Source organism: Natrix helvetica, assembly GCF_964273705.1.
Source record: "Natrix helvetica genome assembly, chromosome: 1".
Classification (NCBI taxonomy): Eukaryota; Metazoa; Chordata; class Lepidosauria; order Squamata; family Natricidae; genus Natrix; species Natrix helvetica.
The window spans coordinates 318,627,640-318,648,556 of NC_138548.1; the positions used below are offsets into that span (position 1 = coordinate 318,627,640).

A 20,917-nucleotide genomic window follows, 5' to 3' on the forward strand; every position below is an offset into this window, starting at 1 on the left:
GTTCCTGGATTAGGTAGCATTATTCAGGATCACTCATGCTTTAGTCACAATAGCTGCACATTCTTCTTGGGGGTTTCCTTGAGAAGCATTCAGAAGGTGCAGCTAGTCAGGAATACAGCAGGGTATGCCATACATCACAGCACTCCTCCATAATCACACTGCCTTAAGTGCTGCATTAGTACCCCATAAGCTTCCAGTTGTACTTCAGTATGTTAGCTGTCACCTTTAAAGCCCTGCATGGAATAGGAAGAGGTTATTTGTGAGACCATCTGTCTCTGGTGGTTGCTGCCTTTTCATCCGATTTGGCTTCTGTGGCACAATATCATTTAATGGGACCCAGGAGGTGTACCTTCTCATTCATTGTGCCCACCTTATGGAACAACCTCCCATATGAGATTAGACGGCCCCAAATCTCATAGGGTGTCAGAAGTCCATGAAGACCTGGCTTTTCCCTCAGCAATGGGATTGGAATGTTAGTGGAACTTGGTATGGATATCTTGTTTTATGTTACCAGGTAGCTGTGAGATGTCTCAATCATTTTTGAACTGTTTTAAAACTGTTAAAAATACATGCTGTGTTTTCATCTCTATTTTTGTTAGCTAGCTAAAGCTATATTTAAAATGCATGGCTAGATAAGTGCATTTATTTTGCGGCACTTTTATTTGATTAAATGTATAGGCATAATTATGGGTACCGTTTCAATAGTAATTCTTGGGGAAATAATTTGCAATTGCAGATTTTCTGGTTGGTTGATTAGATCTGTATTAACAATATTTCCTCCGCTAACTACACGGAAAAGCAAGTAACAGTAGGCCTGACTCCATCTGCAGCTTGCTGTATGTAACACCTGCTTTTAATCAGGCTGAAGCCACGTTATTCACTTTTTCATGTGCATCTGAGATTATGTTCTCTTGAGATATCAGTAGAGTTCACATGTCTCTGGAAATAATGAGTTAAAGCCACAGCTGAAGGCTTGGTTGTTGTTGGAATAAGCTCTTATTGGAGAAATTTACCCAGGTATAAACAGTACCTTATACTGACAAACTTAGCCTTTCTTTCCCTTAATCAAGTTTACATTACTCCAAATCTTTGCTTCCCAATTACAGACACTCCTAGTTCAGGGATGCCAAACTGGCGGCCGGTGGGTCAGATGCGTCACATGCAAGCCACGCCCACCCCAGCTCCACGAATGGGAAAAACGTCAACGAAAGGTCACATGACAGCAATGTGATGTGGCGAGTTTGACACCCATGTCCTAGTTTAACAATTGGGACAAGCAAACCAGTCGTTAAGTGAATTGGTGGCTAAGTGAAATCATGGTTGTGCTTATGATCTTACTCAGCCTTCCTCTCCTTTATAGACATGCAAAGGTTTTAAATGCCAGGATTGTTTGCCAAGCTATTTTTTCATCGCCATCATAACTGCAAATACACACTAAATGTTAAAGAAGGATTGCCTGTTTTTATTATATTTGGGTAGGGTTCAAAAAAAGAAAGCACATCTCTGATATCATCAGGAGTGGTATTTACTTACCTTCCCTTGCAAATGTGAGTGCGCACGCATGTGCTAAGCCTTCCGTACATGCGCTTTTGGCTAAAAAAGGGCCTAAATGGGATGCCATAGAGCCACGGACCTCCCATGATTTCCATTACCTGTTTGAGTGAACTGGTCCAAACCAGTAGAATATCACCTCTGGACATAATGGCATTACTGCTTGACATTAAAATATCAGCAGGCCCTGCTGGCCAATGAGGGCAGGATTTACGATCTTTCAAACCATAAGCAAACCAAAGTAGATACCTATGACAAAAAAGACTTGATTTTGTAAAAAAAGAGATATTTTTTATCAATTACCACATTCTAGGAACAATTAGCCTTTTAAAAATTTGAAATTATACCCCATGTAGCTTTAATGATCTGTCCACTGTATTTTAAGCCAGGCTGATTAACCTGAACTAGCTTGATAAGAATGCAGCACACAAACAGGATTAGTATATCGTGTGAAAATTGTAGGGGATGGAAGTCACCTGACACTTCAAATGATTGCCTGAATAAGGCCTCTGTCCCTGCTTCAGTTAATGGAAGATTATTTCTTGAAATAAATTTTCCAGGACTTTATCCAATTTGCAGAGGCTGTGCTCAAATCCATTTCAATAATATGTGCTATGAAATGGTTGGCTCCTTAAAGATTAAGAACAGTCCTAATTGTTTTGCAGCTGTTTGAAATTTTCCCTGATTCTAAATTGGAGTAACATTTGGTTTCAAAAATGTCACTTTTAATTTCCTCCTTTGAGTTATTAACAGGCTGTGACATCTAGTGAGGTAGAAATGGTAATAGATGCTGAATTTCTCCATTGCAAATGGGTATTTTCACTGTGTAAATAAAAACAGTTACCATAAACAGTGAAAGATATAAACACGTCCATAATTGATTCATATAAGAATCGCTACTGGTTTCGTGATGGTTGCGAGATCATCATTTGCCTTGGTTCTTGGGAATACAACATGAATGCATTCTGTAAGATTTTTTTTAGAGGGGAACATATAATTTAAATTATGAGAACAGATTCAATATACTTCTCTTATGCAAAAGAGAATCCGGTTAGGGTTAGGGTTAGTGACTCTTAGAAATTACAATGACACTGAAAAAAGTAACCATTGTTGACCCTTAGACTGTTGTAGCATCCCCATCTTCATGTGATCAAAATTTAGATGCTTGCCAACTGGCTCATATTTATGATGGTTACAGTGTCCTGGGGGGTCATCTTTTGCGACCTGACAAGCAAAGTCAATGGGGAAGCCAGATTCACTTAACAACCGTGTTACTAACTTAAGAACTGTAATGATTCACTTGAGAACTATGGCAAAAAAGGTCATAAAATGGGCCAATCTCAATTAAGAATTGTCTCACTTAGCAATGAAATATGATCCAGTTGCCAAGTATCCAAATTTTGATCACATGACCATGAGGATGCTGCAGTGGTCATATGTGTGAAAACCGGTCATAAGTCATTTGAACGGTCACCAAATGAATGGCTGTAAGTCAATGGCTACCTGTATTTTAATTGAGATGTGCAATGAATGGATGAGGGACTAGAAAAGAGAATCATTCACACTATTGTTAATACTAAACTCAACTAAAAGGATGTAAAAACTGAGTACAGAATGGCCTAAATGCTAATAGCAAAATCATGGTATTATATAAGGCTTTGTTGCGAACCAAAGCTTAATGGCAGAAGTCTGAAATTACTTGGGAAATGTCTGTTCCAGCCTAATTTTAATAGCTGTATGGCAGAAATACAATGAAATAAGACTTTAAGGTAATTCCCCCCCCCGTTTCAAAATAAATCAAGTATAATTGAATATATTGAGTAAGTAAGGACATAAAATTGCTTTTGTCAGCCTTTGGGTAATGGTTACTGCTTGTCTCTTGCATTGCTGGTGTGTTACAGATGGAGAAGGCATCCAATCACCCAAAGTTACGAATGTTGTGATAAGGGCCTGGGAACATGTGATAATTCTTGTCTTGTCCTTATCATGGCAGCTGGTTAATTGATAGCCCCTAGCTCTTCTCATTAGCACTGGTATAACAATATAGAACAATCATTTCCTGATTCCTGTGGTTTTACAAAAGAGGAAGGATGTAACACATAAGAAAGGTCTATCTATATAATTAGATAGAACTTTCAATCCATACTTCCAGAGATTAAATGATGGAGTGCAATCTAACGAAGTGTGATCTTGTAGGGATTAATACTTCAAGTAAGGGTAAAATGAGCTGTAAATTTTCCATTAATATCTCTGGTACAAAATACTTCTAGCAAAAGTCTTGAAAAGATTTATTCAAGTAAAATATGGATGACTCAGAGGGAAAAATGGTCCATTTAGCTCTGACAAAGAGCTGTGAAATATTGGCCTGTACTAGAATTGAAATGGAAAAGGGCTGGTCACATAACAAGAAGAAATAGATGACAGGTGAACCAAGGCAGTCATAGAATGGATCCCACGTGAGAAAAAGTGTCCATGAAAGAGATCTTAAACAAGATGGATTGATGACATCAGCAAGTATTGCAGTTCCAATTGGCAAAAGAAAGCTCAGGACCGTATTGGTTGAAGACATGTAGAAGAGGTCTTTATCCTGCAGTGGACAGACAATGCATGTATGCAAGATGATGATGATGATGATGATTTTATCTTTAATTTGGGCAGTTTTTCCTGACCTTGAGAATCCATATTTTATTTCAGGGATCCCTAACTGTGTTGGACTGATGTTTGGAATTTTGATGGGAGATTATATGCTTTTGCAAAAATGGGATCATATAGATCCGAAGCCATTTTTGGAATTAAGAAAGCTTGAATACTTTTTTGCATACATGCACATGCAATTTCAATTTCAATTTTCAATTTTATTTGATTTCTAGACCGCCCCCTCTCCCCGAAGGGACTCGGGGCGGTGTACAGGTACCACATTAAAAAACCATATACATAATAAATACCCTTAAAACCAAATTAAACCTTATGCCCTGTACAAATTGATAAAAATTAAAACTCGGCCTAAAACCAACCCATAGAATTTAAAAATACAGGCTTGAGGTGGGTAAGCTGGAATTAGGCCAGGCCGGCTAAATTGAATAGGTGGGTTTTAAGCTTCTTACGGAAGGAGCGGAGGTCTGTAGTTGTTCTGATATCAGGGGGAAGGTCATTCCAGAGGGTCGGGCCCATCACAGAGAAGGCCCTTCCCCTGGGCGTCGCCCGCTGGCACAGCGGTGCACATGTACACTCAAAGGAAATATAAAAAGTAAGGCGGGGACAGGGAATTTGGTAAGCGTAGTTGAGTTGCTCAACCATATCCATTTTAATTCATATAACCCATTATTTCTATTATTTAAACAGTCATATTTTGTTTGTTTCTGAAAGTAGTCCAATTAATAATCTATTTTTATTTACTCAATTTATATGGCTGCCCATCCCACACTGGTAACTCTCAACGATGTATTAAAACCCTAACAATTAAAAACAGCAACCTATTAAGCCTAAGCTAAATGACACCTTCCAATCATGAAATGACTTCAACAATAGTGTTTATATACTACTGAGGAGCAGCTAGGTCATCATCATCACCTTCAATTAAATTTATATTACATTTATATGTTGCTTGACTCCCAGGGACTCTGCATGGTCTTCGGTATCTTATGAAAGGCTACCAGAATAGGGCTATCTGGCTATTTAGGAGAATTCTGTTCCATGAGGCAGGCACTGCCACAGATAAGGTATGTCTCCAGGTCCAACAAGGCAATATTGTTGACTAAAGGGGCCTTGGAGCATGACCTTTCTGCTAGATGTGGTGGGTTTAGTAGAAATAATAGGGGAGAAAAAAGATTAGCTATTCCTTGGATAATTCCATAATTGACCATAACTCTGAAAAAGCTCTTGTTACCTAACAAAAATATTTCCCCCCCTTCTTCACAATCAGAGTTCTGTTCCTGGTAGAATTTCCTGGCTTGCTTTCCTTCAGCAGCCATAAAGTGCAACCTGTTTTATGATATCATAGCACTATTTTTGCTAGAGATTCCCGTCTCTAATAGTACAGTGATTGCATTATGTTACTGTTCTGAGTGGAATAACATCCTGTGTAAACGCATGGGTCAAACCAGAACTGCATACCGTAGTAGTTAAGAAGTTCTACTGGCTGACTTTGGATTTATGATTCAGGTCTGGGGTTTTATTATTATTATTAGGCATTCAGGATTGGGTTGCTGATGGGTCGGAAGGCTTCATCTTTCAAAAGCATTTGTTATGAAAACCTTTGCCTGAAAGACATGATTTATTTTCAGGCTTACGGCTTTTCATTAGTTACCCTGAGCTGGTATACTGAAACAGCATTTTCTTTTCTTTTGATGGTGTGGCTCACGGAGGTATAAACCTGTCTCTCAACTTCTTTATATTGTTTAGAAGTGACACTGATTTCCTTGTTGCAATGGTCATGTAAAACTATCATGACAAAGGGCACTTGTCCTCCAGTGTTTGTGGTTTGTTGCTACATAAAACTCAAGTCCTCCCTAGCGCAAGTAGTAAATTTTCTTAGGAAAGGTTTATGGCAGAGTACATTTGAGAACTAAACACTGGAAGTTACAAACTAGGAAAAATCTTGGATCTTTGCAATGAAAGTATTTCTGTGCTACAATTGCTGCCTTTTTCTTCCTAACATCATCCTTTTATAGAAAAACAAAAAGGCCCTGAAAAATTATTTGCAAAGAAACTGTCATACTCACGGTCAAACAAGGTGTCCTTCGACTGATGGTGTTTTCATATTTTATTTATGTATTTGTTTATTTAGATTACAGGATGCTCAACTCCTCAATTACGCTGGGTGGCTTACTTAAAAAAATAGATTAAAAATTAAACCCAGTAAAATAGGAAAAATACCAAAACCAAATCAAAATAAATCATTTCCAAATAAAACAAAACAAAGGGGGAGAAGGGTGGGTGGGGTATTTTGTGTGTACCACAATAACCCCGTCTTTGAGTCCTCAAGAAGAATAACTAGGTTTTTGGATAATTTCCTAAATGTCTTAAGGGTGGGAGCTGTGGTGGAATTCAAATAATTTAACAACTGGTTCTCTGCCCTAATGATTTCTTCCAACAACCAGTTCACCAAACTGCTCAGAAAGTTAACAACTGGTTCTTCCGAAGTGGTGCGAACTGGCTGAATCCCACCACTGGGTGGGAGCCACATAAATTCCAGAGGATAGAAATCATAACAGAGAGGGCATACTTTCTGCATCCTGAAATATGACATTCTTTAATCAATGGGAGTACATCCAGTCTGCTGGACCAAACTGGATGGGCAGAGACCACTGGAGATAAGTGGTCCTTCTAATAGCCTGCCCCATGAAGGGCTTTAAAGCGCATGGCACACTGAAATTGTCAACCAGTGAAAAATCAGCAAGCTTATATGTATCTAATACAGTGCATCCCTCATTGCTGTTCTGCTGTGTTCTGGACTAGCTGTAACTTCTGAATGGCCTTCAAAGCAGCATCATGAAGAGTGCATTACAGTAGTCCAAATGTGAGACAAAACAGGGCATGAATGAATTCCTGAAGATCCTCCCAATCCAGAAACCCCCGCAACTGGCACACCAGATGCCCTTGTGCAAAACACTCTGCTCACAGCTTCCACCTGCTTTATGAGAGTCTAAAAGGACTCCCAGATTGTGATAAGTCTGAAACAAGGACATGCAACCCTTCTGAGAATCAACAATTGAATTTCTCCAGATCTGGTAGAGCCTAAAACACAACATATTTATGGAGAAATATATTGTGTGCTTCTCCCAATTTTAAGTTGCCCTAGCTTACTTGCTGACATATGACAAGCATTGTATTTATTTTCAATAGCTGAGTGAATGATGACAAATGAAAAAAAGTATGACTGGCTTGATTAAACCATTCATTTTGACTAGGCATTGATACTTTTCATGTAAATTGAGGGACCTTTTTTCTCTCCAAAGCATATATTCAGTAACAGGGATAGATATGTGTGACTATGCAAATGGTGATAGTTTTCATCCACAGCATCCTTATTCCATTGATTGTAATGCTCACATTGTTTTGTAGTAGTGACTTGGTAACATCTTATCTCTGGAGTAGTGACAGGTCACTTATCTTACTTGTTAGCAAGCCATATTTATGTCATGGATTTTAGATTCAGGTCTTTTTTGACAGAAAGGGGCCTCTTGGCATGGATACACACATGCACATATACTTATGTGGCGAAACTGTGGCTTATAGTACTTGCCATTGTTAGAAAATCTACAATGAATTATCCAGAAAAAGAGGATTGTGAATAGTTCTAAAGGTAATCTTTTGGAAAGATAGTGCCTCCCACTGTTGTAATCCCGAATTATCATAAAAGTCTGTTCTATTTTGTTTTCAGCCAAGAAAAGATTTGAAAAATATGAAATATGTGAAAAATAGGAAAAAGGACTAGACATTAAATTATTTAACCCCCCCCTCCCCTAATAACTCTGTTCCATATGAATTAACATGCTGCAATTAACAAGCTGAACTGCTTGCTGGAAAGCACAAAAGAACGGGTTGAGCTTTTCTTGGTCCATGATCTTTCCCTTCCTCGTGTCCTAGTCCAAGCATTGAGAATTTCAGGGTGGAGACCAGATTGGATTTGGATTTGGATTTGGGTTTATTGGATTTATATGCCGCCCTTCTCCCAAGGACTCAGGGCGGCGTACAGCATTAAAAAACACATAGTACAAAAGTTAAAAGGAAATTAGAAACAGTCCAAAAAACAAACCCAATTTATATAACACTCACATTTTAAAAATTAAATAAAATTAACAGGCCAGGCCAGCTTGCTGGAAAAGCCAACTTTTTAGGGCGCGTCGGAAGGACCGGAGGTCAGGATTATGCGAAGCTCCAGGGGCAGCTCATTCCAGAGGGAAGGCGCTCCCACAGAAAGGCTCTCCCCCTGGGGGTCACCAGCCGACACTGTCTGGCCTACGGCACCCTGAGGAGGCCAACACTGTGGGATTGTACTGGACAGTGGGAGGCTACTGGTGGCAGTAGGTGGTCTCGCAGGTACCCTGGGCCTAAGCCATGGAGCGCTTTAAAGGTCATAATTAATACCTTGAAGATTAAATAATAAATAAATAAATAAATAAATAAATAAATAAATGAACAATAAATAAATAATAAACAAACAAACACTAAATAAATAATAAATAAATAATAAATAATAAACAAACAAACAAACACTAAATAATGAATGAATAAATAAATAAATAAATAAATAATAATAAATAATAAATAAATAAATAAATGTATATTGCCGCCTATTCGCCCATGGTGACTTACGGCGGCTTACATAATTTAAAACCATATTAAAAAAAACAATAAAACTAATAAATGAATCAGATAAATTAATATAATAAAATATATAATAAATATATAATATTTATATTATATATTTAAAATATATAATAAAATCACACACACACACACCCGCGACTGCAGATCACACGAGCCATTTCCCTGTTTTTCCTTTGGCTTCTTCATGTAAAAGCTATCAACAACAAAGGACTTAAAAATGAGTGGGAAAGAGAAAGCACGGGTGGCTTTTTTTGTTTCTTTTTTGTTTTGTTTTGATGTTGGCTTTCCACTTTCCTTCATTAAAAGCCACATACATAGGTGTACACATGAGCAATGTGCTCATGGCATGGGTTAACGGCACTCCCCAAAAAAGGGTGGGGGGAAAGAAGATTTGTAACTTAAACACTTTAACGTGAGGGAGGGGAGTTGAAACACCATCCATAATAAGTATTGAGATTTTGGGTCTGATATCTGTGTGGTGTCTATTTCCTTGGCCACTGAACGGCAGTTGCAAACTAAATGTTTGAACAGAGATAACAGGAGGAGGCCTTTTTCCATCTGCTTGCAGTTTAAGAGCTCCTGCAAATGTTCTCCTTTTTTCTTTAGGTAGGGATACATAATGGAATTGGGTATCGGTGGGGGTGATGTGGCATCCCTCCACAACAAGTCCAATTTCTCATATGACTCCTTGGGAAAATTAATTGCCCACCTCTGCTATAACCTGTGGACATTTACATGGCTGGTTAAGGATCACTTTTTTATAGGATGAAAGCTAATCCTTGTCTATCTGCAGCTTCAAGAATGTTGAAAGTGCATATTTATTCAGTTTTTTTCTTTACAGCAGATCTTGGGAACTTAGCATATATTCAGCTTACTGTTTTCATTTTGTGTTGCAGAGTAAGGAAATTGGTCTTCAGATGCATGAAGAACTCTTGAAGGTTACGAATGAACTCTACACTGTGAGTAATTTTACCCTGGGTACTTATGTCATAACATTTAGGAATAAATGTACATGATGACATGTATGTGTATATACGTGTGTCTGTGTGTGTGGTCTTCTAATGCAGTTAGTATGATCATTTTTGAAAATTTCCAGATGTATTTCAAGTAATTAGGATGCATCAGGGAAAAGGATGCTATTTATACCAGAATTGAATTTCAATCCTTAAAACAGATGTTCTTAAATATGATTCGTGGATCAGTGTGAAATTGCATCATCTATTACAGTAAAAGATGGGAGTGGTGATTTTATCTTATTTTGGGGGTTTATTTTTCTAGAAGGTTTTTCTCATTGGGCCAATTCTGTTTCCATTGTAGCCTTTCTGAAGTTCTGGTACTTAGTAGCAATACAGTATTATTTTTCTTGCTATCAGTTTGGGCGTATTTCTGACGATCAGCCGTTAAGTGTGATTTCACAGCTGATCATCAGAAATGGAAGGTCTTATGCATGCGCGGAGGTGGCATGTGCTCTCACATTTGCGAACTGGTAGTGAAGGTAAGTTGATTTCACCCCTGTAGTTGATGTTCATATTTATTGTAGAGAACTCATGGGAATGTACACCAAATGAGACAAAAAGCAGTATCTTCTTAAAAATAGATAATGAGTATTAAAACTGTACTTATAGCTCTTGCAGGAAAATAATAATTGTGTGGATTGGAGAACACTAATGTATGTGCTTACTTTATAAGACACTGCAATAAAGCAATACATTATAATTGAAATCAACTTTCTAATCCAGTGCTTCTTGTCACCTTGAAAATGTGTGGACTTCAACTCCCAAAATTTCCCAGCCATCTTTCTCTGGCTGGAGAGTTCTGTGAGTTGAAGCCCATTTTCAAGATGACAAGATTCAGAAACACTGGTCTAATCTAAAATGAAAATAGCCCAGAGCAGAGTTCAAATGTCAGCTAAGGCACATCCAGCCAAGCCTTTTAGAACATTGATTGAATTCCAGTTGACAAGTGAGTAGATAGTTACATAACATGAGGTGCTCTAAGCCAAAGATGTTCTGTTTTGGATTTTTTTTTTTAGTGAAGGAGTCTGCCAAAAGCTACTGCAGCATTAAAAAAAATGCACTTGCAAAATTTGTGCGGAGTTATTTAAAAATGGTCACCATTTGTATTCTTTCTTTAATTTTATTGTATTCCCAATTATATTGTCTACTGGGTGGAATACATTAATTAGGCATCTTGCTACCACTGCTGTTGTTTTGAAAATAAAACTTGTTAAAAGTATTTGAAAAGGCTAATGAGCCTTACAAACTTTGCTGAAAAAAAATAATAGGAAATTATGCCTGCATTTATTGTAGTTTCTAATTCAATTTGAGAAAAAAAACATTTTGGGAAGATTAATTACTCCCTATGTTTACTCCAAAATAATGGATTCAAGAATCATATGTATTCTGAGGATCATGGATAACTTAATGCTCTTCTGAGGCTTTAAAGATTAAATCTATTACTTTCAACCAACTTTGGATGGCAGCCAGGGAAGATGATGCCATGTTCCCTATAATAGTAAAATTACATAGCCAGTACAGCCTCAATTAATAACTTGATGAGTGCCATTTTTTAAAGGGACGTTTCTGGTTGACCAAGTCAATTTCACATAAAGTGTATCACAGTTGACTAATGTGGATGTTACTAGAGTCTGAATGTCTAGACTAATCTTACATCTTCTTTTCTCATTTGTTCTGATTGTGCATCACCAAGACTGACATTGCACACAAAACCTGTAAAATAAATAAATATAATATTCCTTAAACCTGTGAGCCACTGGTTTGTTAATAACTTTTTATTCCAGAGTTCTTAAGTAAAGTAAAGGTTCCCCTCGCACATATGTGCTAGTCGTTCCCGACTATAGGGGGCAGTACTCATCTCTGTTTCAAAGCCAAAGAGCCAGTGCTGTCCAAAGACATCTCCGTGGTCATGTGGCTGGCATGACTAAACACCGAAGACTCACGGAACACTGTTACCTTTTAGTATAGCTGGTTCCTATTTTTCTACTTGCATTTTTACATGCTTTCGAACTGCTAGGTTGGCAGAAGCTGGGACAAGTAACGGGAGCTCACTCCGTTATGCAGCGCTAGGGATTCAAACTGCTGAACTGCCAACCTTTCTGATCGACAAGCTCAATGTCTTAGCCACTGAGTCACCACATCCTGGAGTTCTTACAAATAGCAAATATCCATGTAGAAGAGGGTGAATTTCTTCTTCCCATATGTGTACAGAGGGGAGCTATAGTAGATTGTAAAAGTGCAATCTTTGTATTTGTGTTATGTGTTTGAAAGGTACCAAAGCTTGAGAAGATATACGTTCTTCCTAGACAATACATTTACAGCTATTTAGACAAAAACAGGAAAAACTGTATATCCTCCATTTACTTTTTAGTTGTTAAGTCAGAGGCAAGGAAGGCTGGAGGGTATGCATGTTTATTGCTGACTTGCTGACACTGCTGGAGAGTGGAGCGTATTAGAGAAGGAGATAAAGTGTATCGGTTTGTCTAAAGAAGACTTGTCCAAGAAGAAAACAACATCGGACAGCAAGGACGAGAGCTGAATTATTATGGGACTGACACAAATAGGCAGAGGCAGCCAAGAGCTATGTGCAAGAAAAAGAGAATCAGTCTACAATCTGAAATAAATTGAGGTGAACTATACTTCCAAGTGACTCACCCATATATAATGTTCAGGAGAAATTGGTCTTCCATAGCATGAATGAATAGGCTAAGACTATGTAAAGAGTACGGTGAAAATGAGAGAAAAGATTTAAAATATATTTCCCAGAATTAAAGCAGCAGAATCAGAAATAAAAGCAGATATTGCATATTATTTAAATTCGGCCCATCACGCTAAGAGAAACATTGAAATCTCTGTAAATAAGGTAGCGGGCTTATAGGAAAATACGGTACCTGGTGTGTTGATTAAATTGGTTATAAAAATAGGATTAAGTTTTTATGCTTGTGAAATTTAAGCACTGTCTGTTCATCTGTGGAGCAGATGGCATTTTTTAAAAGATGGAACCTGTACCTTATTCATCTGTCCTGCTTGGGCAAGAAAAATTCAAATGGAACCTGTGACAAGGCACATTAATGATACTTTTTAATTGTTTATATAAAAACAGTTTAGAAAAAGGTTAATGATGGTAGGCACTAAACTGATTTACAGTATTAATATTGCTCCTTGCCTACGACCTACCTTTCTGAATTATTCTCCTGCAGTTTCAGGCTTGTCAGATAATTTAAGTTTATCATATGAATAAGGGTGGGTATACTTGGTGATGACCTTTGATAAAACCAGATTTTGCAAGATAAATGACTGAAGATAATAATCTCTGCAGTCTATATGTCAGGATTGCAATCAAAATTTGCACATTAGTATTTAATTAAAAAAAAGGATAGATTGCACAGACAGCTGGATCCTTATTTGTCTTAAAAAGATCAGTTATGGAAGCTTCACTGAAGAAGGATGAAAAATGCTATTTAAAAAATTTATACTGATAAACCTTTAATAATAGTGGGGCAAAGAAATATTATTATGCTACTAAATGGGATAACAATTTGAATCAGGACTTTTCTTGTTTTTATAGATTTTACAATATCTATAATTTCTTTTAACCATTTGTTCATATGAAATCTTAGGAAGTGATGTTTTCTATGAAAATGATTAATTTTGCTCAATTATGTTGAACTCAGTATTACAAAATCAAGGGTATTTTTTAAAAAGCTGATTTATTGAGTCAGAATAGTTAAATACTTTATCCTTGATGTCTTTAATAGTAGAGATAATGGTTAGTAATTTACCATTCTTTGATCTCACTTGCTAAATCTTTGCTTTATGTGGCTATTCTGTTTCAAGTATAAAAGAGAATTAAGTTCCTGTTTAATATTCATAAAAGCATATAATTCTGATGTACTTTGCCTTGCATGTATACTAAAAAATTTCTTAACATTTTGCTCACATTTCTTGTTTAATTTTATGAATTTACTCCCTTTAAACACAAACAGTTAGCTATATATATTCAAACAAGTAAGCAATTCACAGAATGTCTATTTATAAGGGAAAATGGTCTTCCAGTTGTTTATCTATTTTAGTGAAAGTTCCTTTATGAATAATATATTTAAATATCTTATAAAAGAATGGGATTGTTTTTTATAGTGACTAATAATTTACACACACAACCCCTGAGATATTGGAACACTGCTATCATGTCTCCCCTAGTCCTTCTTTCTCTTAAACTAGACATACCCAGTTCCTGCAACCATTCTTCATATGTTTTAGTCTCCAGTCCCTAATCATCTTTGTTGCTCTTCTCTGCACTCTTTCTAGAGTCTCCACCTCTTTTCTACATCGTGGCGACCAGAACTAAATGCAGTATTCCAAGTGTGGCCTTACCAAGGCATTATAAAGTGGTATTAACACTTCACGTGATCTTGATTCTATTCCTCTATTTATGCAGCCTAGAACTGTGTTGGCTTTTTTGGCAGCTGCTGCACGCTGCTGGCTCATAATTTAAATGGTTGTCCACTAGGACTCCAAGATCCATTTCACAGTTACTACTACTGAGCAAGGTACCATCTATACTGTACCTGTGCATTCCGTTTTTGTTGCCTAAATGTAGAACCTTGCTCTTTTCACCATTGAATTTCATTTTATTAGATAGTGCCCAATGTTCAAGTTTGTCAAGATCCTTCTGTATCTTAAGCCTATCTTCTGGAGTGTTAGCTATTCCTGCCAGTTTGGTGTCATCTGCAAATTTGATGAGTTCCCCATTTATTCCCTCATCCAAATCATTGATGAAGATGTTGAAGAGTACTGGGCCCAAAATAGAGCCTTGGGGTACTCCACTGCATACTTCCCTCCATGTAGATGCAGTTCCATTGAGGGCTACACATTGAGTGCGGTTGGTCAGCCAGTTATGAATCCGTCTGGTGGTGATGCTGTCTAACCCACATTCTTCTACTTTATCTAGTAGTAGGTTATGGTCTACCTTATCAAATGCCTTACTGAAGTCCAAGTAAACTATATCGACGGCATTCCTCTGGTCCACTAATTTTGTCACATTATCAAAGAATGCAATAAGATTAGTCTGGCATGATCTGTTTTTGACAAACCCATGTTGGCTTTTGGCTATTACTTTGTTTGCTTCTAGGTGTTCGCAAATTCGTTGTTTGATTATTTTTTCCAGAATCTTCCCTGGTATTGAGGTCAGGCTGATAGGTCTGTAGTTTCCTGGATCTATTTTTTCCCCTTTTTTGAAGATGGGAACCACATCAGCTCTTTTCCAGTCCTCTGGTAGTTCCCCGGTGTTCCAGGATCTCTGAAAGATATAATTCAGTGGTTCTGAGATCTCGTCTGCTAGTTCCTTCAGAATCCTGGGGTGTAATCCATCCGGTCCTAATCTATATGGGAAAAATATGGTCCCTTTAAGGGTCATAATGCGTTTATTAAATCCTAATCATAGTATTAAAAAAATTCTGGGGTCTCTTTTTTTTGTACCACCACAGATTCAGAGCACTTACTGTATTAGCTAGCCACAATTAATACACCTCCATTAACTTTTGAATGAAAGACGCATTCCATGTGCCAAAGGTTGTTCTTTCCTCATCTTAGGTGATGAAGACCTATCACATGTATCATGCTGAGAGCATCAGTGCTGAGAGCAAGCTAAAGGAAGCTGAGAAGCAGGAAGAGAAGCAGTTCAACAAAGCAGGAGACATTAGTGTGAACTTGCTGCGGCATGAAGATAGGCCTCAGCGCCGCAGCTCTGTTAAGAAGATTGAGAAGATGAAGGAAAAGGTGAGTAGGATGACATGTTTTCCATGGGGCTGGGTACTGGCAAATGAACAGAGGAATATATTGTTGGTGTTAGGGATGTAACCCTAGTCTTGGCTTGGCAATGTATATAAGCTATGATTGTAACAAATGTATCTGTTACTGGTTTGTTACCTCAAGTAGCCATAAGAGCTATAAGAGGGAGCCAGAATGACTGTTAGCTCTCTGTTTGTTAGACGTTGATCGGTGTTTTGTGAGGTACTGTGGTTTGCTACTGTTAGCTGTTTTGTATGCTAGACTGACTATTTGATAACTGAATGACTGAGCCGTGCATGACTTGGACTGTTAACTGGACTCTGAATACCTCTATATTTCCACATAGTAAACTACTATATTTTATATTATTCAGTGTCCCTGTATGCTGGTTTGTGCGTGTTCGTTCATACCACTCTCATTACGCTTCTCTGCACACTCGCTCTCCTAATGGGGAGCTTACTTTCTTAACACTTGGGATGTGGCTGAGTATCAAATATTTATAGTTCTGATCTCACCCATTTCTCTATTGATCTTGGATGATGAAAATCTCCTGTAGACACAGAGATTAAAGGAGAGTAATAAAGAGTGGTGTCCAGTGCATTATGGACTATATTACAGTGGTTGAGAAAACATTATGTGAATATATAATACAGTGTTCTACAATATAGTAGATGAAATGCCCTATGTAAATACTTATTGATCAAATTGTACACAGCCCTGAGGTACATGGGTGGTTAAGAAGTGTGAAAAACAAGCAAACAAACAAACAAATAAATGTAGTTAATTGGATTATCATAAACTGCATGTAATTGACCACAGGCAGCAAAGTGTCTAGAACAGCCAGTATAACATACTCGTTAAGATGTTAGCTTGCTACTGCAGAAAGACAAATTTAGCTCTCTTTAGTCACGAACATTTATTGTGTGGCTTTATGCTATTTTTTTCTTCTCTCTGTCAGTCTAACTAGTCTCATAGGGTTTGGGGGAGATAAAATTAGAAGTAGGTGTATGGGTCATTTTGTGCTTTTCAAGGAAAGCTTGGATATAAATCTAACAAATAATAACAACAAATGATTGTTGGTTCTAGGAACCTTGGTCTATGAAAAACCTTAAAAGTTTTTTTTTGCTTCTGTTGGAATTCTCTCTGAAGGTTTCCTCCCTGACAGGTTGTTCTTTTCAACTCTCCTTAATGGTTCAGCACATCAGGCCTTGATGAGGTAATGTACCCCTCTCTGTGGAAATGCTCCACAATTTGCCCCCAGGCGCTCCTTCCTGTTGAATGGTGCCTGCCCGACTCAAAGCTCCAGCTACGTGCTGTTTTTTTGGCACTTTTCCACCACTAACAGGCAGTAAAGAGAGCAGCTAATATATAACAGTCTCAAGATCTTAAGTGAAAATGCACGGAAGAATTCAGGCAGGCAGGCAGCATTCCAGCAATCCAGATTTAGTCAAGAGTAACAGATGTGCAGTTGACCATTTTTAAAAAAAAATCATGAACCTTGGACTTGAGAGGCACTCTCAGTTTGGGAACTCTTTCCCCCTATTAGCTAGATGTGAGAAATATTTCAGCTATTGCCTAACTATTAACATCCCTGCCTCTCCAACCAAAGGAATAGAAAACGCCATATGTTAATGTGCACTTTCCCTCTCATGTTGCCAACCACAGTTAACCTTGAGAGAGCCACTGATTGTCTTTCAAGATTGAAGAGCAAAAGAAGAATATTGTGCTGGGTTGTGAAGCATGCATGGCCATATGCTGTATTCTAAGTATCTAGAATATTTTCTCAGAGTTATGGACTTTCAGCTAAGTCTGGATTCTCCTTGGATCTTCTATCTCTAATGAAATTTCTCCCTGCTCTCCACATACAGTAAAAGCTTCAGCCCTACAGATGGTAGGAGATGTGGGATAGTCAATATAATATTCTGTTCGATGCTATAATTCCTTGAAATTAAGATTAGAGACAGGTCCTAGAACTGTCCTAATGTAAATTCTGTCGAAAGTATCAAGAAGGCAGAAATTTCATGGTCGAGTTACTTCTTTATTGTGACCATAAAAAAAAAAAGGCTGGATATTTTAGTCAGTTTTCCTAAAGATAAATTTGGGGCATTTTTAAAGTTTATCAGATGTCTTTCTAGGAGTGGCGGAGTGGCCTAGTGGTGAAAGTTAAGAGTTCAATACTAGTAGCAGCAGATGTTTCTCTCTCAGAGTGCAAAGAGAAAATATCTGCTGCTGAGTTTCCACATAGAATCAGGAAGGATAAGATCATTTACATTGGCCAGTAAACACCCAGCTCCATTCAGTCGTCCCAAGTCTACCCCGAATTAAGAGATTACAGGATCATAAAAGAAAAGAAATCAGATGTCTTTGAGGCAATGACATTGCAGACAAAATAATAATCTAAGGCTGATAATAACCTGCTAATATATCTAATAAATTATAATTCACAATGTTTTCCCTTTGAATCAGGTATATTAGCAATAAAGAAGAAATATCCTTGGAAAATCTTAGTGTTACAGAAACTATTTTAAAGTATTACAACTATCTTCACACTGAAAAATGAAACAGGATTTTAAAATGCCCTTGCTTAATATAAATAATTTGTATATGTAGCTTGTTTTAATTTAATTTTGATATTTAGTTTGCTCGGTTTATATGCTGCTGGAACTGATATTGACTCTGAGCAGCTTGTACACCCAATATCTGTAATTACAGTTAAAGCAACAGAGTAACAATTACAATAATAACAAAAATAACTACCTACATTTATATAATAATTAAAATGCCATTAAATAAACACCTTACTGCAGGAGAGAATAGTCTCATAACACAACCTCTTCCAAGGTGGATTAATAGTGAAAACATGAAGAGTTGCTTACAGTAAAAGTGCTACCTAAATCGGTAATTTTTCTACCATGATCAGAAGTCAACTAGTTGGAGGAAACTGCCTTTGGGCCAGTATGTGAAAGTCTACGTTGGGGTTCTGAATTAAGTTTGTGCTGTATCGTGATCTGGATGTTGCTCTGCAGCAGTCTTCTTCATGTTGATGCCTACAAAATGGGTTGGAACTCCCCAGTGGCTCGTAATATTTGGAATTCAATTTCAATTTATCTGTTTCATCAAATTAGAATAAGCAGCTCTGGGGTGAGTTGCTCTAGGGTGCCATCTTGCTAATAGCCAATCACAGTGAAAAGTTTATGTCTATACGCAGAGCAAGGGATCATTTTTTTCCACAGCTGTCTGCCTAGTCTTCCATAAAGAGATTAGGGAACTATTCAGGGGTGGGTTCCTGCCGGTTCTAACCGGTTCTATAGAAGAGGTTCCACAAATCTACCTGCCTTGCCCCCTCGCTCCCTCCCCCCCATCTGTCTGCACCACGCTTGCTCCGCCCGCTGCTCACTGATTGGCTGGCTCACTGATTGGCTGGCTCACCAATCGCTCCCCCCCGCCTCTAAGAGCCCTATCTAAACCCACTTACCTTTTTTCCTGCTTGGCTCTCTATTGCTGCCTGCCGAGGAGATAAATAAGCTGCAACTGAGCACGGGGCAGTGGGGGTGTGGTGGCAGGCTAGCTGGAGCGGCCTGCCATGGCTCTGCACAATAAGCAAGTCCGGTGACCTTTTGCAGCCTTGCAAGGATCCCAGGCTCGCTTATAGCACAGGGCCGCATGGCTGCCAGCAAGCATGGGCGCGGGGTTGGGGATGGCGGTGGGAGCTTACGCGCTGCGGCTGGCATCTTTGGCAAGTTCGGGGACCTCTCAAGGCCTTTGCAAGGTCTCCGGACTTGCCTAAGATGCCTGGCCGCCAGCAAGCAGGGGTGTGGGGGTGGAGACAGCGGCGGGAACTTACGAGGCATGACCGGGTCTCCTAGGACCTCCTAGGCACCAGCTGCACTGCGCAAACTACCGCCTGTCTGGGGAGGTCCTTTGCTGGTGGCTAGGCATCCTAGAACCTGGCCGCCAGCAAAGGACTTCCCCAGACTTGCTTTGCTGAGCACGGGGTGACGGGCAGTAGTTTGTTTGGGCAGCAGAGAATGAAAGGAGATAGTGTAGCCAAGGGCAAAGGAGCCTGCAGCCTCCTTCATTCCTTTCTTCCCTCACCAAAGCGTCCCCCCTGCTCAGCTGCCGTCGCTGCTGCCATGGCCCCTCTGCGTGCCCACCCAGGCTCCGGCCTGAGTGGTAGCGAGCAATGGTGGGGCAGCTGGTGGCAGTGGCTACTGCTTCTAGGCTAGCTGTGGGTTGTGCTGCTCAGAGGGAAGCACCCCGACTCCCCCCACCGCCACTGCCATCTCTGCGCCACCTCACGTTTCATGTCTTCCGACTGTGGCCCCACTCTGTGGAAAACATAGGCGTGCGCACACCCCGTGCAATTAGATCCCGGAGCAGGACCAAAGTCTCTCTCCCAAATGGCCTTTCCTCCCTCGGAGGGCTTTGGAGGAACGCTTCTGCAGAAGCCCAGGCGAGTGACAACAAGTTCCCACCGTTACGAAGTCTCCGAGCCTGTAATTTTATGAGCTGTGCATGCGCGCCTATGTTTTCCACAGTGTGGAACAGGAGAGAGGCTCTGCGCGGCCAGTGATGATTCCAGAGGCCATCCGCAGGGTGCAGGGTCCCCCTTGTGTTCCTCATCTTCCCGGATGGCTCCGGAGTCATCGCCGGCCGCACAGACCCTCGCTGCTGCTCTACACCGTGGAAAACATAGGCGCGCATGCACAGCTTATAAAATTACAGCCTCGGAGACTTTGTAACGGCGGGAAATTGTTGTCACTCGCCCAGGCTTCTGCAGAAGCTTCCCTCCAAAGCCCTCCGAGGGAGGAAATACCAGTTGGGAGAGAGGCTTTGGTCCTGCTCCGGGCTGTAAACTTCCCTCCGAAGTCTTGGGATGTTCTGCAGAGCCCCCAGGGAAAAACGTCGCTGCCTGGTACTTTTAACCATATATGTTGGTCCTATGACTGCAGAATGCTGCAAAATACCATACATGCAGGCCAGCTGTTGAGTGTGTCAAATGTGATTGGAACACTCAACAAGATGACCACAGTATGTATGTATGTATGTATGTATGTATGTATGTATGTATGTATGTATATATATATATGTGTGTGTGTGTGTGTCTGTGTGATAGACAGACATACAGACAGAGATAGACATACAGACAGAGAGAGGCACAGAGAGAGACAGAGAGAGGGAGGGAATCAGAGAGACTGACAGACACACAGAGAGACAGACAGACAGAC

At 39.3% G+C, this 20,917-nt stretch overlaps 1 protein-coding gene across 2 annotated transcripts in view; it reads left to right on the forward strand.

Annotated features, from left to right (window-relative positions):
* The window catches only part of SRGAP3 (SLIT-ROBO Rho GTPase activating protein 3), a 216,288-nt gene that overhangs the window by 130,296 nt on the left and 65,075 nt on the right, over positions 1–20,917 (forward strand). For both annotated transcript variants that reach the window (XM_081955048.1, XM_081955049.1), the window contains exons 4-5: positions 9,780–9,842; positions 15,492–15,677. In XM_081955048.1, coding sequence (XP_081811174.1) covers positions 9,780–9,842; positions 15,492–15,677 — 249 coding nt within the window. The remainder of the gene's footprint in view (positions 1–9,779; positions 9,843–15,491; positions 15,678–20,917) is intronic.